The following is a 19872-nucleotide window of genomic DNA, read 5'->3' on the forward strand; positions in this document are numbered from 1 at the left end:
TTTAAAAACCTAGACTATTTTATTATCAGAATTGGATCACCCTCCCGAAATACAATTATCTCACCCTCCCTCTGACTAGAATTAGAAAGGCATCACCCTCCCCTATTGTCCTCCAGGCCCCCCTTTTCCTAAATTTCGACTGGTCCCTTAGAACATGCCATTGTGATTCACATTGAATGTGAATCACATTGAATGTGATTCACATTGAATGTGATTCACGTTGAAAATGTAGTGTTCTACTGTTGACCCAGCGTGAACTTTGGACCAATAGCCTATCTATCTTTTAAGTGAAAAAATGATGCTTTTATGAGCCAATTAAAATTGCAGTTTTATGAAAATTCTTCTTCTGCTGGTTGCAAGTAGGCTCTCTATCCAGGAATATGTATTTTATTGGTTTTAATCTCCCACTCCCCCCCCCCTCTCTCGCTCTCTCTCTCTCTCTCTCTCTCTCTCTCTCTCTCTCTCGCTCTCTCTCTCTCCTCTCTCCTCTCTCTCTCTCTCTCTCTCTCCTCATCTGGTTGTATTATTCATTTAGACTGAAGAACTGCTCCTTGTCAGAGAGAGGCTGTGAAGTTGTGGCTTCAGCTCTCAGCTCCAATCCGTCCCATTTGAGAGAACTGGACTTGAGTGGAAACGACTTGAAGGATTCCGGACTGGATGTCATCTGTGCTGCACTGAAGAGCCCAAACTGTTGTCTGGAGACTCTCAGGTCAGATTAATTTAACATTTTTATTGTGATTTGTTATGTAAAGTTCTGTTATAGTAAGTGATTATAATGTAGTTATGATGGTGGTAGTATTTGAAGAGTGTGGATGAGGTTAATATCATGGTAACTCACACTGACCATAATATTGATAAGATACAGTGACTAATGTATGTAGTCTTTATGCTGAGATACCACATTTAAAACCTAAACACCTCTGAATGGTTCAATGTATTTTGTTGTCAGAGTGTCATCCCCTAGTTTTGATAGTTTTGCTAACTACGCGTATGTGCGTAGACAACCGTATACTCCATATATGAAAGCGTAGTAGCATAGCTTACTTTCAGTGTTGGGCAGTAGCTAGCTACAAGTAGCGACACTACATAGCTTAACTACATTTATCAGTAGCGTGATGGTAGTTTTCAAATGTGCGCTTTATCTGTGGCTCTGTGGGAGAGCAGTTTTATCTGTGGCTCTGTGGGAGAGCAGCTTTATCTGTGGCTCTGTGGGAGAGCAGCTTTATCTGTGGCTCTGTGGGAGAGCAGCTTTATCTGTGGCTCTGTGGGAGAGCAGCTTTATCTGTGGGTCTGTGGGAGAGCAGCTTTATCTGTGGCTCTGTGGGAGAGCAGCTTTATCTGTGGCTCTGTGGGAGAGAGCAGCTTTATCTGTGGCTCTGTGGGAGAGCAGCTTTATCTGTGGCTCTGTGGGAGAGCAGCTTTATCTGTGGCTCTGTGGGAGAGCAGCGGAGCTGCGGAGGCTGTCATGACAGGGCCAGGGGGCGGGCCGTGACTGTGTGTGTGTGTGTAGGTCAAGGGGCCAGTGAGGCTTTCCAACGTTGAAGCACTGGGCCCTAGCGGTAAGAGGAGGGACTGCAGGCGGACCCGTGGAAGTATGACGAGGAAACCCTGTGCAGCTGAGCTTTAACGTTGAGCGCGTTTGCACTTCCACATTTTGGGCACCAAATTTTGGTGCCCAAATCGAAAAAAGGCGGAAGTAGACGGTCCTACCGGGTGCTTCAAAACGCCACTGAGCAACTTCCACTGACATGAATAGCGGGGGGGGGGGGGGGGGGGGGAGCTTCGCGCCAGATCAGTCTCTATCCTTTTATATACTCTATGGTGTAGGTAGGTAGGATTGGCTGTCAATCAAAAAGCCGGGCAGAGAGGGGGAAATCAAATCAATGCGGTGCGGATAGTTTAGTGAACACCCACCAAAACAAAACAACGCACGAAACCACCCGCCTACCAAGACAGAATGATAGGCCAAGTGGTATTAATATAAAAAATGTAATCAGTATCCACAAACATTCATCTGTTTTTTCTAAGACATCTATTACAAATGCACCTGGAATATTAATATTAACACCAGAAGCATTCTCATCACGAAAACATGGGCTAGGACTCCTATGTCTAAATGTGAGGAGCTTTGTAGCTAATATTGACTATATAAAAACCCTGATTCTTCGATCCATTCCGGATGTGTTTGTGGCCACTGAATCATGGCTAAAATCACATGTCACTGACAATCAAATAGCACTAGATGGTTATAGTGTTTTTAGATGTGACAGAATACCAAAAAATAAGATGGGCGGTGGAGTAGCTATTTATATTAAATCTACAATTGGCGTAAATATCTTACTGTCATCCTCCGTTCCAAATGAATTTGAATGCCTCGTTGTTCAAATAGAACTGGGCCAAACAAATGTTGTAATAGCAGGCATATATCGCCCCCCACGTGCTCCACCAAGTGCTATAGAAAAACTATCGCATATCCTTTCGGATTATGCCAATACGGAGCTCCTGGTCACCGGAGATGCAAACTCGGACTGGCTTTCCCAATCCCCCAGCACTTTTAAGGAGGTATGTGTTAACCTTAATTTAACACAATTAATTAAAGATTTTACTCGACCGAATTTAAAAAATATTGATAGATCAACCTTGATTGATGTCATTTTAACAAACAGACCACATAAATATAATTTGAGTGGGGTTTTGCCACTGGGTTTCAGCGATCATTGCCCCGTGGTATGTATTAGAGATATGAAAGCCCCCAAAACTCCAACTTGTTTTGTCACTAAAAGAAACTTTAAAAATGTTAGTGACCAAGGCTTCCTGCACGAGATCTCTCGTAGCGACCTGAGCCTTTCTGGTGTTATCCCAGATCCTGATCTTGCACTAAATCATTTAACCACTGTTTTTAATACTATCACTGATAGGCTTGCTCCTTTTAAAAGGCTAAGAATAAAAAATAGATCAAATCCCTGGTTCACAAATGTTCTATCCATGGAACTGCGAGCAAGGGATAAAGCATGGCGGGCAGCAAGGACATCTAAGAGAGAAGCAGATTGGCACGTCTTTAGACGGCTGAGAAACAAATGCTGCCTGCTTACAACGAAGGCCAAATCAGATTTTTACTGTTCATCACTGGTACAATCTGAAAATAATCCTTCAAAATTCTGGAAAATTGTAAAATCCCTAAACTCTGGTCCTATTGCATCTGCACTGCCAAAATCTCTTGACACAGAGGATGGCCCTATTACTGATAAACACCTGATGTGTGATTTCTTTAATCAACATTTTATAACCGCTGGAAATCTTTTTGAAAGATCCGATCCCTCCCCTGCAGGAGGTTTATCTGCAGCTGATTCAAGCACATCCACAGTGGAGGAAAACAGAGATTCGTTTTCATTCAAAGAGTTTACTGTGACAGATGTTTTACTTGAGCTAACTCATATTGATGCGAACAAATCCACTGGCGAGGACAATATGGTGCCTAGTTTGCTAAAACTTGCAGCTCCACTGATTGCCCCATCTGTAACGCATATTTTTAATTTATCCATAGCTTCAGGAACTATTCCAATTGTGTGGAAATCTGCACAAGTAAGCCCACTATTCAAAGGGGGAGATGCAAGTGCGGTTAATAATTATAGGCCCATTTCTAAATTATCATGCCTGGCTAAAATCTTCGAAGCACTTGTCAAACAGCAGCTCTGTAGCTTTTTAAGCATTAATAACATCTTGAACACTTTTCAGTCAGGCTTCAGGCCTGGACACAGTACAACCACAGCAACATAATTGGTCGTAAATGACATAGCAACTGCACTGGACAAAAAAATAAAATGTGCAGCCATTTTTATTGACCTGGCAAAAGCCTTCGATACGGTGGATCATACCATTTTAATGCAGAGATTAAAATGTATTGGTTTAGATAGCATGGCCTGTTCTTGGTTCCAGGACTATTTATCAAACAGAACCCAAGCCATTATGGTTGGAGACATTAAATCGAACTTCTTAGAAGTTAAAAAAGGAGTCCCCCAAGGCTCCATACTTGGACCCATTTTATTTACTATTTATATTAATGAAATCTCAAAGAACATTGAGAACTGCGATATTCATTTTTATGCTGATGACACAATTTTATACACCACTGCCCCATCAAGTAGTCAAGCTATATTTAACTTACAATCTGCTTTTAACATTATTCAGCATGCACTAGTGGATCTTAAACTTGCCCTAAATGTAGGCAAGACGAAGTACATGTTGTTTTCAAATAAAACAAAAGTGGAAACAGGTGACCCCATATTGTCTCTGAGAGGGGCACACATTGAGCGGGTCTCATCATATAAGTATTTAGGGATCTGGCTAGATGAGGATTTCTCTTTTAAAACACATATAGCAAATCTAACAAAGAAAATCAAACCTAAAATTGGCTTCCTCTATCGAAATAGATTATGTTTCTCTAAAGAGAATAGAAAGAGGATAATCCAAGCAACAATTATGCCAATTTTTGATTATGGAGATATCCTGTATATGCATGCCACTGACAGCATTCTAAAACCCTTGGACGCAATTTATCACAGTGCACTCCGCTTTATTACAGGAGCAGGTTTCAGAACACATCACTGTGCATTATATACCTCAGTAGAATGGTCCTCTCTGGCTCTTAGAAGGAAACAACATGCTACCCTGTTCACGTATAAAGCTTTAATTGGTAAACTACCTCTGTATTTAACAAAACTGCTAGCTCTCAATACATCAGCTTATGGTACTAGATCACAAGATATGCTTTTATTGAAGGTACCAAAAACTACTACTAAATTGGGAGATACTGCCTTCAGGGTGTATGCTCCACATTTATGGAATGGTTGTCAAAATAAATTGAAGTTGAATGTTTTTATTTCGTTTACTACTTTTAAGATACTCTTAACTGACCTCACACTAGAGGAAGGCATATGCACCTGTTTTCTGTAACATTTGGTTACAAGGTTTTGTTTCTGTGAGTATGTGCTTGTGGATTATATTTGTTGTACTGTGTGTCCATGTCATGTATGTAAAATGTAAATGTTCTTATTTGTATACAGGGCGCCATTGAAAAAGAGACCCTGGTCTCAATTGGATTCCCCTGAAATAAAGGTTACAAACAAACAAACACAGTACAACAAGTTAGCGTCTTAGCTAAAACATGGACGAGAAAGGGAAAGAAAATGAAGTGCAGTTACAACAAGCACAGGGAAACGTGTATATCCTGGCTGTGCTGCTATGGTGGAGAAGTGTGTTTACAATTTAATTTATTATGAGTTGCCTCCAATGCTGACCTATTTTATTTTATCTTGTATTTATTTTACCTGTATAATTTCAAAATAATTTGCAGTAGTTGGCTTTGTTAGGAGGAGGATACTTTGATAAAGTAAACATGTATTTATTGGTTCCTTATTGGTTGTAATTCATGCCTTCATAATCAAATCAAAGCCCCTTGGTTGGTTGGTTGGTTGGTCCAGTTGTATTGGTTGGTTGGTTGGTTGGTGAATTGTCCAGTTGTATTGGTTGGTTGGTTGGTGAATTGTCCAGTTGTATTGGTTGGTTGGTTGGTGTATTGTCCAGTTGTATTGGTTGGTTGGTTGGTTGGTGTATTGTCCAGTTGTATTGGTTGGTTGGTTGGTTGGTTGGTTGGTTGGTGTATTGTCCAGTTGTTTTGTTGGTGTATTGTCCAGTTGTATTGGTTGGTTGGTTGGTGTATTGTCCAGTTGTTTTGTTGGTGTATTGTCCAGTTGTATTGGTTGGTTGGTTGGTGTATTGGTTGGTTGGTTGGTCTATTGTCCTGTTTGTCCAATAATAGTTAATTCGTTTGTTTATTTTATTTACATAGTAGTTCTATTATAGTTATTATCATCATAGTCCTATTATGTGCTACTGAATCAACCAGATGGCAAAAGCATAGATATGCTATGTGAGGGGCAGAATAGAAATGTCTAATTGAGGAATAGAAATGTTATTATTTTTGTTTTCGTATACACATTATTCACGCCCACGACACAACCCTGCATGTGTCCCACATTGTCCCACACAAACACACTCTTTGTCCCACATCTGGTTAGTTGGGATCTGGTCACCCTATTGGTTGGTTTAGATAAGAAGAGTCTGACGACCGCAAGGTACATTAATACAAGTAAATGTGGAAAAAGTTGACACCAAAAGCCAGACAGAGGGCTTGTTTCCAGTTTGTTTTTTAATAAACAATCAAACTCAGCATTTTTGCCTGCCTATTTGTTCGGTTGAAACTTGATCATGAAGTTGATAAAAACATGAATAAAAAAAGTAGTGTCCATGTAGCTAGCTACTTTTGCCATGTAGCTTATAGTGTAGCTTGCTACAATTCTCTGGGGATAGCTTCCGTTGAGCTATATTTAATAGAGAGTAACTGGTAGTGTAGCTTACTACATTTTCCAAGTAGCTTGCCCATCACTGCTTACTTTATAATTAACCCATTTTGGGCGGGAACCCCTTTTGGTGTTTTAATAGCGTTTCTGTGCTTTCTCAGTATGAAGAAAGTGTCCAGAGATATGAGGGACTGAGACAGACTAGCCTTCAGTAGCCACCGTTCGCATCGGCAGAGTAGAGAGAGAAAGACGGACGGACTTGTAGACACTGTGTGTGTGTGTGTGTGTGTGTGTGTGTGTGTGTGTGTGTGTGTGTGTGTGTGTGTGTGTGTGTGTGTGTGTGTGTGTGTGTGTGTGTGTGTGTGTGTGTGTGTGTGTGTGTGTGTGTGTGTGTGTGCTGCACACGCCCAGTGTGTGGATAGGCCAATCACAAATTCACAATGATTGACACATAGGAGGAACAATGAGAAACTGTAGCCTCGCATAGCCAGCGTTGGGAAGTACCAACTACAAGTGAAAGCAACAGAGGGGTATCATTAGACAAAGTTCGACTGAATTAAAAAAAGCTGTAAAACATGTAAAAACCCAGACTACATTCAATGTGATTCACATTCAATGTGATTCACATTCAATGTGAATCACATTGAATGTGGATCACATTCAATGTGATTCACAAATGTTGTTGCAGTTTTATGAAAATTCTTCTTCTGCTGGTTGCAAGTAGGTTCTCTATCCAGGAATATGTATTTTATTGGTTTTAATCCCCCCCCCCCCCCCTCTCTCTCTCTCTCTCTCTCTCTCTGGTTGTATTCTTCATTTAGACTGGTGAACTGCGGGTTGCCAGAGAGATGCTGTGAAGTTCTGGCCTCAGCTCTAACCTCTAATCCCTCCCTCCATCTGAGAGAATTGGACGTGAGTCTCAACATGGTGAATGAGTCAGGAATGAAGATGCTGCTCTCTGCTGGGCTGGAGAATCTCAAGTGAGTAGACCCTGTTGTGGGGCCCGGTTTACAGGAGAACCCTTTACTATTTGTGGGTAACGTTTGTGGGGCATCGCCACTATTTTACTATTTTCAGACATGTGATGATTGATGCATTGTTGTTCTACTTCAGAGTGAAACACTGTAGTGTCAGCTAGGGGAGACGTTGTGTTAGACAGTCAGACATTGATGCATTGTTGTTCTACTTCCTACAGAGTGAAACATGGTGGAGCAGGTCGGTTCAATCCTCGTGGATGTGAGTATCTCTCACTATTGACATCTTATACAGAGTTTGTTTTAACACCTACTGTATAGTTTGGTAGACTTCAGGGGTGTAGTTGTAACATTGTTGGTTGGGTTTGCTTTCACATTGTAGTTTGTCAAGCACGCAGTCTGGCGCGCACACAGTGCATCTTCAGGCGTGTGCGTGTTGGTCAAACAAGGATTTCATACTCCTTAGTGACACGTTGCAGACAACTACAGCCTTGGCTGAGAGATAAAGATAAATAGAAATATGTGGGAGATCAGAATGACAGAAACACTCATTCACATGTTCTCACTCACATATTTGAATGTGGGCCTGGTATGGTAGGCTTGGTATGGTAGGCAGATCTACAAGCTCATAGCTTGTAGATGTGCTATTTTTGAAAAACAGTGAAAATGTGGCGCAAATCTTTGAATATATATCCTTTCAGAGCGAACGTTTTTAACTCAAATGTGGCGAAATACATATATTATTGGGGGTCCTTGACATGGAAAAGGTTGAGCACCACTAACATAGAAACATGAGGTTTTTTCAGAAAACTGTCAGGATTTAGAAGGCATTTGTAGAATCGTCCTCTGGTCTAAATGGGTTAAACAAAAGACGCCTGTCGGCTGCCGGACTATAGGCCTATATTTATTAACCCACAATCGAGTGTTATTCAATTTAATTCACTTGCCCAATGTTTTCATATACCTTGCCGACATCACTTCGCCTCTGAAATTTAATTTAATAATATTTGGACTGCTGGACAGCTGACAGTAGGCTCTCTTCACTCTTAAAAACAATTCTCTGCGAATGGTTTTACTTCTGCCACATGTGGACGGTGTGTGTAGGCTAAAGAGGCTTTATGGAAACAGGTTTGCTTCTAAATGTATTCCTGCAGGAGGTTTTTTACGGGCCCAATGAGGACAGGTATGGCTGTGCTCTAGTCTAGGTTGTCTATTTCTATGTTGTTGTGTTTGACAGTGTTTCCCAAAAAAGGTCACATGCTTCTGTGTGTGGCCTAGAAGGGTGTGGCCTAGAGGGCTGTGGCCTAGAGGGGTGTGGCCTAGAGGGGTGTGTAGAGCTACGTGTAACACAAAATGTCTTTGGGAAACCCAGCCAATGACATTTACCCTACAAAACATGAACAAAAAGAAAACAGATAATAGGACATTACACATACAATAAAATAATGCTGAATTAACTAGCTTGTATTGGTAACTTTGACTGCACAATAGCCTCCCATTTAACCTCCTTGTCTAGTAGTCCGGCAGTCGAGGTTGACGGGTGGGAAATGTGGTATATAGTCTTTTTTATTGGCCTAAAATATTGTCTATATACATAAATTGATCCACTTGCTGACCGGCTGAAAGTATTGGGCTTTTTTATAGAGGTTTCTTGTGACCATTAACATCCTATGGCAGGCAAAAATGTCAAAAAAGTCAAACTTCCATTATGTTTTAACCCATTCTGGGCGGGAACCCCTTTTAGTGTTTTAAAGCATTATGTTATACTTTAGCTATTGAAAAATAGCAGACATACAAGCTCATAGCGCGCAGAGATGGGCAGTATTTGAAATACATGTATTTGAAATACGTATTTGAAATACTTTTTTGTATTTTGTATTATTTGTATTTTGCTGGGATGGAAGAAATGAGATGTATTTTGTATCTAAATACTTTCAGATCTAGTATTTTCTGTATTTCAAATACATAAAATACTTTTTAATGTCATTTTACACAGCCTCAGGTTTAAACTGTAGGGGCAAAACACATGCACCCACACACACCGTGGGCACATTTGAGCCGACAGGCGCGGCCAAAGGAAGCTGACTGACGACGTCTTTCCGGAGTTTTAGACAGCTGGTGGATGGAAAAGAAGCTCCAGGGCTGACTGCCTCGACTGACAGATTCCCGGAAACGCTCTCCTCCGCGGCAGTCGGCCGAGGGGGTGGAGCTTCTTTTCCATCCACCAGCTGTCTAAAAACTCGGAAATTACGTAAAATACAGCTTCTTCTGTCCGCGCATGGAATCTAAAGTGTGCTTAGGCCCACACACAACACAACACAATGTGTGATGTCACTTCTGATTGGCTTACACTCATTGAACCACAAATGAGAGGCAGAGTAGGACAGGCCTTTAGTTGAGACTTTACCTCACATCTCCAAGTTGCAACTAAATGATTACTTGTTCCCCAGAGATAAAAGGTGTATTAATCTAAACATGATTATTGGATATTGCAAGCTAAGGCAAGCTTACAACAGGACATATTTAAATATTAGTAAAGTAGTGGAAGGTGGAGGGAGGCTTTAGAGCTGGGCATGTCTGACTCTGGACAAGCAGAACATGTGGACACATGGAACTGAACAGAACAGGGCACACCAAACAACCAACATGTTATAATAAATATGTTTGTTCTACTGTGTAGAGCCTAAATGTGCAGGTGCAGTACTATTTCAACACAGTGTGGGTGTATAATTCTATTTTTGGTGGGTTTTTTTGGCTGGATCAGTCACAAAAAACACACCTGACTGCAATTAATCTCATTAAAAATTAACAGTTGCCACCTAGTGGCACAACTGCTGTTTGTTTTAAACAGCAGTTCAATATAAAACCTGTCCATGCCCTCTTTGAACTCTTAAATGGTGATTCATACTTTAAACTAGACCATTTACATTTTAGATGAGTCACCACTTTTATGAGTTTATAGTAAATCAGCTTTCATTTATCCTTAGTAGCCTCACTGTTCCTTTTAGCCTTTATTATAATGAAGTGCCCTTTTGTTGTGACATCACGCTGTTCAGGTTAATTAAAGGTATATTCAGTGATTTCACTTAATTAAAATATCACTCCTTTTGTTTTTTTGTTATAATCCTCCCTACTATAGAGTGTGCTGACCATATAAGGAGGTCCTCCCTGTTCCTCCCTGGGGGGGGGGGGGGGGGGGGGGGGGTCAAAAGACCGTAGGTTTCGTTTTTGGCTAGGTGGCCCAGCCTTCATCCAATCAGGATAGAGAGGGGCCTTCCACAGCCTGTTGCGTTTCTCCCCACTGTAGTGCGTGCATGTGCACATCTTGTTACCGGGGAAGACCGGGGGGTTTTCCAAATCACTGAATGCTCCTTTAATTGATAATCTATTCATTTTAGTCATTAGTATCTTGTTTACTTATCTTGTTTTTTATTGTTGGTTTAAATGTAAATTGGTGGTAGGCCTAATCAATCAATCAATCAATCAATCAATCAATCAATCAATCAATCTCTTTCTACATTTTTCTTGAGGTAGTCAAAGAGGAGTGACAGTGATGAATCAGATGGCCAATCCATTCCTTTGTGGGTCCTGTTTGATACAGTTATAGCACATTGATTGTCACTGGAACAACATATTTTCAGATGGGGGGGTGGAGGCATGTAGTAGCATGTGACGTGTCAAACTAGGGGGTTTTCATGATTCTGAATCCATTCCAAGCATTAGTTTTGCACAAAAAACACTCCTTGTGAAAAACAGCCATAGACACAAATAGCCCAAAATGTGCTGACCTCATCACATTAATGTCATGACGTCTATGACCGTTTTTAGCCCAAGGAGTGTTTTTTGTGCAAAACTAATGCTTGGAATGTATTCAGAAAAATCACACCCGTGTGAACTGAGTGGTGCAGGGTCTTATATAGCCTGATCAGCTGTGGTCTGACGTAATGTCAGTGACCATAGTAACCATGCTCATTTTTTTGGTACGAACACGGGTACACGGGTACAAAGCCAGTTGTTGGAGTGGTTTACACCACTCAAAAATGAAAACCCCTTAGTTTGACATGTCACATGCTACTTAAAGCATAAGGAAAGTGTGACATGTTTGACAGTTTTGCCTGCCGTAGGATGTTAATGAAAAAGAAAGCCCAATAGTGACAGCCGGTCAGCGAGTGGATTCATGAATGTATGTATAGACAATATTTCAGGCAAAAAAAAAAAAGACTATATACCAAATTTCCCACTTTAACCCATTCTGGTGTTTCAAGCATTATGTTATACTTTAGCTATTGAGAATAGCACATCTACAAGCTCATAGCTTGTAGATCTGCTATTTTTGAAAAACTGTGAAAATGTGGCGCAAATCTTTGAATATATATTCTTTCAGAGCAAACGTTTTTAACTCAAATCTTTGCTTCTGGGAGGGGGGGGTCCCTGGAACAACATATTTTCAGATGGGGGTCGGCGGCCAAATACAGATATTATTGGGGGTCCTTGACATGGAAAAGGTTGAGCACTGTGTGTGTGTGTGTGTGTGTGTGTGTGTGTGTGTGTGTGTGTGTGTGTGTGTGTGTGTGTGTGTGTGTGTGTGTGTGTGTGTGTGTGTGTGTGTGTGTGTGTGAGAGAGAGTGTGAGAGAGACTGGGTGCATCGAAATTGTCTTCTAAATCATGACAATTTCCTGAATTTTCTGGTGCTCAATATTTCATGTCAAGGACCCCAAAAATTATATGAAATATGCCTCCGCCCCCTCATCTGAAAATATGATGTTCCAGGGACCCTCTCGGTAGCAAAGATTTGAGTTAAAGTGTGTGTGTGTGTGTGTGTGTGTGTGTGTGTGTGTGTGTGTGTGTGTGTGTGTGTGTGTGTGTGTGTGTGTGTGTGTGTGTGTGTGTGTGTGTGTGTGTGTGTGAGACTGGGTGCAAACGCAAATGTGTTTGCGAGCACGTGTGTGTGTGTGTGTGCGCGTGCGTGTGTGTGTGAGAGAGAGAGACTGGGTGCAAACGCGTGTGTGTGAGAGACTGGGTGCAAGCGTGTGTGTGTGTGTGTGTGTGTGTGTGTGTGTGTGTGTGTGTGTGTGTGTGTGTGTGTGTGTGTGTGTGTGTGTGTGTGTGTGTGTGTGTGTGTGATGTACTTAATGGTTACTGTGTGTTTTCTCATCAGATTTCCAGCGTCTCACACTGGACACAAACACAGCACACTGTGGCCTCACTCTGTCTGAGGACAACAGGAAGGTCACACGGGTGAAGGGGCAGCGTCATCAGTATCCTGATCATCCTGAACGGTTTGATGGCAGGCAGCAGGTTCTGAGTGCAGAGAGTGTGAGCGATCGCTGCTACTCTGAGGTAGAGTGCAGTGGAACGGTTCATATAGCAGGGACTGACAGAGCAATCAGCAGGAAAGGATATGGTGATGACTGTAGGCTTGGATACTCATACAATGTAATGTCATTGAGTCTGTGGTGTGATGGTAACAGTTACGCTGTCAGACACAATGGGAAGAGGACTGCCCTCCCTGTCCGTCCCTCTAGACGCTCCAACAGAGCAGCAGTGGATGCTGACCGTGAGGACAGTGAGGACGGGGTCTACAGAGTAGCAGTGTACGTGGACCGTCCCGCTGGGACTCTGTCCTTCTATGACGTGTCCTCAGAGGACACTCTGACCCACCTGTACACCTTCCAGAACCCGTCCACTGAACCCCTTTGCCTTGGGTTCGGGTTGTGGGAGGGGTGTGGCTCCTCAGTGTTTCTGTGTGAGCAGAGATAGAGTCTCGATGCGAGCGAGGGTCACATCAGGTCGCCATGGTTACTCCACATGTCTGAGTGAGTCCATGTTGTCATGGTTACCAACGTCGCCAGTACGCCTGACATCATGGACTCCATATTTGGTCATGAGTGACTCATCATGACATCATGGTGACATCACGCTGATGATGTATATAAGAAGCACAGTGACAATCTGTCAATCAAACCATGATGTGCTAAAGACCCCAAGATAGGGTTTGACCTCTGACCTCCAGATTGATAGGGTTTGACCTCCGACCTCAGATTGATAGGGTTTGACCTCTGACCTCCAGATTGATATGGTTTGACCTCTGACCTCCAGATTGATATGATTTGACCTCTGACCTCAGATTGATAGGGTTTGACCTCTGACCTCAGATTGATAGGATTTGACCCCTGACCTCAGACCCCCCCCCCCCCCCCCACACACACACACACAGGGAGTGCAGTGTCCGGCCTTGAGTCTGTTTGGACACACGGTTGTCCAGAACCACCACAAAAGGCCTCTGGTCAGGCTAATGAGCCTAAAGTCCACTCAGCCTCACCGATACCGTTCCCAGCCTCTGCCTCAGCCAATTGGTTGCCATGGCAACCCCACACCTGCCATTTGATTACTTAACCAGTCCACTTTTCACAGTCAGTTTGCACTCTTCAGACACAGACAGACAGACACAGAGATCTCCATATATGGACACAGACAGACAGACACAGAGATCTCCATATATGGACACAGACAGACAGACACAGAGATCTCCATATATGGGCACATGGACAGACGGTTAAAACGGGTATACTATGACAGCGGGTACTGCATGCTAGGTTCCCAACTTGCATCGTTCCCAAGTGGGCCTGTGGCCGACGGGACATTTATAAAGATGGCTTTACCCACGGCTCATTAGACGCCGTTACAATGCCTCAGGAAACCAAAAGAAACAACCAAAAACATCACGGGAGGATCCATTAGCAGTTTGCTGACCTCCTGGTGACGACCCGGGGTCATTTTCACCTTTAAAAGACCTTGGCAAGGAGAGAACAGGTGGCAGTGAAAGAGTTAAGCACATTAGCCTACATTTCAATAATAAAAGTGGTAGAAAAAAATAAATTTCTGAGCCTAAGGAAAATGTAGCATTCTTCTGTGTGTTAGCCTTCAGTTAGTAAAGTCACACCTCTGCCCCTCTCATCTACGGTGTCCCCCAAGGCTCAATTCTTGGTCCACTACTCTTTTCCATATATATGCTCCCCCTAGGCCAAATAATCCGTAAGCACAACATCAATTTCCACTGCTACGCAGATGATACCCAAATTTACATGCCACTCAACACCTCCAACCCCAACTGTCTATATCATCCCTCAATGCCTGCCTACAGTAGCTGAGCTTCAAAGCTGGATGTCTTCAAACTTCCTACAACACAAACAAATCCGAAATTCATCCGCAACATCTACAGAATCCGACCAGTCCTTTCCACCCCTAACCTTCATAAAGTGGTCAATGCACTCATTTCATCCCGTTTGGACTACTGTAACGCCCTCTATTCATCACTCAGCAAAGGATCCATACACCGCCTACAGTTAATACAGAACGCAGCCGCAAGACTCATCACTGGAACAAGGAAATCTGAACACATCACCCCGGTACTGGCCTCACTACACTGGCTCCCTGTACATTTTAGAATTGATTTTAAGATTTTATTAGACTTTTAAAGCTCAGAATGGCCTGGCACCGCAATACCTAGCAGATCTTATTAAACCCCACCAGCCTGTCCGCCAATTAAGGTCCTCTACCTTAGCCCTACTAGAGGTGCCGAGAACTAAAATGGTGACAAAGGGGGATAGGGCCTTTTCAAGCAGGGCTCCCAGGCTCTGACCTGAGGTCTATTAGCTCCTTGGCTATTTTTAAAACTAAATTAAAGACCCACTTTTATAGGAAAGCCTTTTTAAACCAATAACCGATGTTTGCTTTTAATTCCCTTCATAATGTAATTGTATTGCTGTTTGATTGCTATGTAACACTGTTGTTTGTATATTGTTAAGCACTTTGTGACTTTGTGGTGCTATATAAATAAAGTTTATTATTATTATTATTACATTTGAAATGCTGATTTGTGCATGCAATCTCTGTGCTTAGAGTCTGATCATTAGACTAACACGAGATCATTCTGGCTTTGGTGTAGAAGGAAACAACAGCATACCGTACAGTACAGTTACAGTACAGAGGCACTGTAACTTATGGGGGGCTTTGCTGCCTTTATTTAGGATAGTACGTATAGGTAGACAAGAAACCGGGGAAGAGAGGCAGTATTATGCGTGTCTTAAGTACCAGGTCTTATTACTTAACTTAAGACCTGGAGGCGTGATCAATGCCATTTGGCTATTCTGAGTTGCCAAACAGCATTGACCACGCCTCCAGGTCTTAAGTTAAGTCATAAGACCTGGTACTTAAGACACGCATAATACTGTCCATAATGTGTGGTATACGCAGCAGTGTGACTGTCTGCAACACCTCCAAGACGATCAAAAAGCCCTTTTGTCTGTTGTTCACCCTGTAACATGACCTTTCTCTAACACGGGGAGCAATATTACATTGTTAGCTGTCTAAATGCATCGGCAACACCAGGATGAAGTGTTTCACCCGTGTGTGTGTTCACTGAATACTAATGCTTGATTGATTAATCCTGCTGTCCCATGATTCCGGCTTTTTTCCTTATTTTGGCTGTGGCGCTCCGACACCGGGATACAAGGACGTATAAACAAGGCTGTGGCTGCCGCAACCATATAGCGGTTATTTTGTCAGGTATATATGATTGTATTGGTTACTTTTATCGAGTAGTCGAATAGGCTAATCAAAAAGCGGACTGAAGCTGTATTTTATACTTTGTGGCACAAGCGTCGTCAATGCAAAAATGTTGAAAATAGTCGATGTACCAAGCTCACAAACTGGTGAGTGTATAGGCTATTTTCACTGTTTGTTTTTGTTTTTTTACAAAATAATTGTTTGCCTACAATGACATGGCCAAAATAGGGATTGATGTGTCTATAATTTTAAGTTTTAAACCTGCTACCTATAAAGGGGCCGGTGCTGCCTGGAGCAATGCGTTGGATCATATTGGTTCACCGAGCATGAGCAACGGGTGTGTGTGTGTGTGTGTGTGTGTGTGTGTGTGTGTGTGTGTGTGTGTGTGTGTGTGTGCGGGGCATCACACACACACACACACACACACACACACACACACACACACACACACACACACACACACACACACACACACACACACACACACACACACACACACACACAAACTGTACACAGGTAGGTACATAATTATATAGCTTTGATGTCTGTTTGTTTGTATTAGGCTATACACTGCAAACATAATGCTTTCTGCAGGTTACCCAGGGTAAAGAACAAAACAGTAATTTAATGGGGAACTAATGCCAGAAGTCCTTGGCCAAGGCTCCCGAAATATAGTGTATTTTTTTGAATGATGTATAATAGAGTTGAGTGAGAATGTATTACGTTGACACTGGGAGGAGAGATGGCTGAAATGATCAGAGAGATGGGTGGTGCAGGTTGATGAATGTGGTTGTGAATGTGGCAGCTCACCCTATAGCTGCCACTAACAGTACATATCACTTCACCAACACCCTCAATACTCCACTACAATACACCATCACACAACAGCCAGGAGGTAGCATTATAACTATTGAAAAATAGCAGATCTACAAGCTTGTAGATCTGCTATTTCTGAAATATCCTGAAAATTTGGCGCAAATCTTTGAACTTATTTTTTTTATCATATGGGGGTCGGCGGCCAATTACAGATAACTTTCTGTAATTGACATGAAATAGTTTGAAAACCCTTGACAGAGAAACATGAGGTTAATTAGTTTGGTGGGTGCACACACTATACCTATATTTAACATTATTGCTGGGCTTCCTGTGTTACATTCCCATTGTCAATGGAAATGTAATATTTGTGTATTAAAGACGAAAATCTACACTAATAGCTGAATATAGGAGGGTCTAGCGCCCCTCAAAAGAAATCAGTTAATAAATAATTAAATTCACATAATAATATTCCTTGAAAGAAAAAAGGTACCACAACCTGACAGTTTCGCTCACAGAATTGAGTGACACCATAGTTTATTTTATTTATTTATTTATTTATTTGACAGGGACAATGCTCATTAATCAACATTTCAGTTTTCACTTCCATGTAAATGTGCCAGAGTTAGCCATAAACTAATTTTCATCTGTAGTCCCTGAGCAGGCTCTTAGTGTCTCATAGTGTTCTCTGAATAGAATAACAAAAGATTCAGCTCATGGGTTCTACTGTATGTCTCTATCGGATTCATGTCTTGTTTTCGTCCAAGACAAACAAACAATCCATCAGAAATATAACTTTTGTTCAGACTTGACAATGTTTTTCATTCCTGAGGGATTAAGGGGGAGAGCATTGTTAATCCCGGCAGGGGAAATATACCGTGTCAACAGGGGCAGGGCAAATAGGCTCTGTGCACACAGACTCTTACTACTGTACGTTCGGGCCCCTTCCCTACTTCTTTGTGTTTAGATGATACTCATGAAGGCTCTGTTACATTTAATTTACAGTGGTTCTGAAACCTTTACATTTTTGAAGGGCCCCCATAACGCTAGAAGGTCCTGGGTTCGATTCCCGCTGGGGACGCTGTGGGTGCTGGGGGGGGCGGACGTGTTCCCTCCTCCGCGTCAAACTCATCAGTGCCCATACCCGAGGCGGGGTTGGCGAAAGGGCCTTTCTGTGTGGAGTTTGCGTGTTCTCCCCGTGTCCTCTAGGGTAGGTATACCCTCACAAAAACATGCAGTAATCCTGGTCTCTAAACTACCTCGCCCTGGTCAGCCGGGACGCCTGATGGAGGGGAAAGGAACTGGTCGGAATAACGCTAAAAAACATTCACTCTGAAAGAATATATATTCAAAGATTTGCGCTACATTTTCACAATTTTTCAATAGCTGAAGTATAACATAATGCTTAAAACACCAGCAGGGGTTCCTGCCCTGAATGGGTTAAGTACAGTATAGTTCGTGTAAATGTACTTACTGTACTTACTTTCCACGACTGGGAGAAATAAGCAGCTTGACCTGGTAATAAAAAATGTACTTGAGTAAAAGTACAAAAGTATTGGCATCAAAATATACTTAAAAGTACCAAAAGTGAAAGTACTCATTATGACGTGACGTGTTATGAGCTTGTATAGTTCTGTCATAAAGCTTTAAAGTTTTCAAATAACTGTAGAGGAGTAAAAGCACAACATTTGCCTCTGAGATGTAGGGTGGAAGTAAAAACACTCCAGCAAACAATACCTCAGAATTAGCCCTTCGCTAAGTCCCTCTCCAACCCGTCCTTGTCCAATACAGGTCAAGCTGTGCTTCTCACCCATTGAGACGCATGTTAAATGACGGGATGGATAATTTCAGAAGCAAAACCTTCAAAATGTCTATTCAACCAGGCCTGCAGTAGGATATGCACTGGGCAAATGTGCATGACATTATAAACTAGAATAGAGGGAGAACTTTTAACGAACTTTCAACTTTTAACGAACGCCCAACAGGAGTTTTCATGTTGCATGGTAAGACTACGGTCATTAGTATTATTGCCATCACCTGGGTGGGTCAACTTTCCAGACGCTAAGCTGTGTAAATGTTCAGCAACAGAGCCATGCAAAATAACATTGACAGCTATGAGGTGGCGAAAGCTTGACCTGCATAGCAACAGTTGCTAAACTATTTGGATCGCTTTTTGGGGTGGGATTTAGCAAAGGGCAAATTAATTGTCCTTAAGTACAGTACCTTCCAAAACTGTTGGTCAAGACTCCTCATCCAACACAAACATAGACAGAAGAGCACATAAAAACAAACCAGAACACACTTCCCACTTATAAAATGTGAATGTTTATTAAATGTTGACAAGAACATTAAAACACAGTATCAAGATTCAGCAAAACAATCTATAGTACTCCACCGAGAGAAGAAATGAAAAACAGTTAGTTCTGCGCCAGGAGGAATGCGCAATTCATAATCCATCGTACGCAAACAGCCAATATCTACCGAGCTCCGCGTGAAGCTTGGTAGATGGGCTCATTTGGACATGCGACACCGTCATACGACAAAGGATAAATAAGGCTTTGAGGAATCGAAGGGCCGGGAAATGGGGACTGTGGGAATGGGGAAAGCAAGGCAACGGAGACAGGGATAAGGTATTTTAAGAGGCAGGCTGTCGGGAGCCAGTAGGAGAAAGGAGGGAGTCCATCCATTATACACACAGAAAAATAATGCTTCTTCAATTAATGATTCTTTAACCATTATTTTGAACCCCAGCAGCCATCCATATTCTGTGGGGGGGGGGGGGGGGGGGACTTGTAGGCTTTGAGCTTGTAGATCGTTTATTTTTGGCGAAGAGATGTTGTGTAGACAGAACAACAAGAAGTCCAAATAGAGTTGCAACTCATGCCGTCAGAGAAAGGTTTTAAGTGCTTAAAACAAAAGGCTATATGGTTCCATACTAGACAACTAAATAACCATTGTATCCTATCTAGTGAATGGTAATCTATCAATACAGGCAACAACAATCAAAGGGGAAAACTAATATATTTGTTTTCTTCTTATTTAACCAAATTGGTGCCCAATTTGAGTGAATGATTCTTCATGTTCCTCATGCTGGCACTAGCACTTTTGACACGACAAAGGCGGCCAAAGTCTATGGACTTTTAACGTTTGTTAAAAT

At 42.1% G+C, this 19872-nt stretch overlaps 1 protein-coding gene across 1 annotated transcript in view; it reads left to right on the top strand.

Moving 5' to 3' along the window:
* LOC306939353 (uncharacterized protein) overlaps positions 1–12924 on the top strand; it is a gene marked incomplete at both ends in the record, with an annotated part of 16934 nt that extends 4010 nt beyond the window's left edge. Inside the window, 5 exons of the mRNA XM_079523940.1 lie at positions 536–709; positions 7181–7339; positions 7555–7595; positions 12526–12648; positions 12806–12924. Coding sequence (XP_079380066.1) covers positions 536–709; positions 7181–7339; positions 7555–7595; positions 12526–12648; positions 12806–12924 — 616 coding nt within the window. The remainder of the gene's footprint in view (positions 1–535; positions 710–7180; positions 7340–7554; positions 7596–12525; positions 12649–12805) is intronic.
* Positions 12925–19872: the final 6948 nt, after the last annotated feature.

The sequence above is a fragment of the Electrona antarctica genome (assembly GCF_951216825.1).
Source record: "Electrona antarctica genome assembly, chromosome: 16".
NCBI lineage: Eukaryota > Metazoa > Chordata > Actinopteri > Myctophiformes > Myctophidae > Electrona > Electrona antarctica.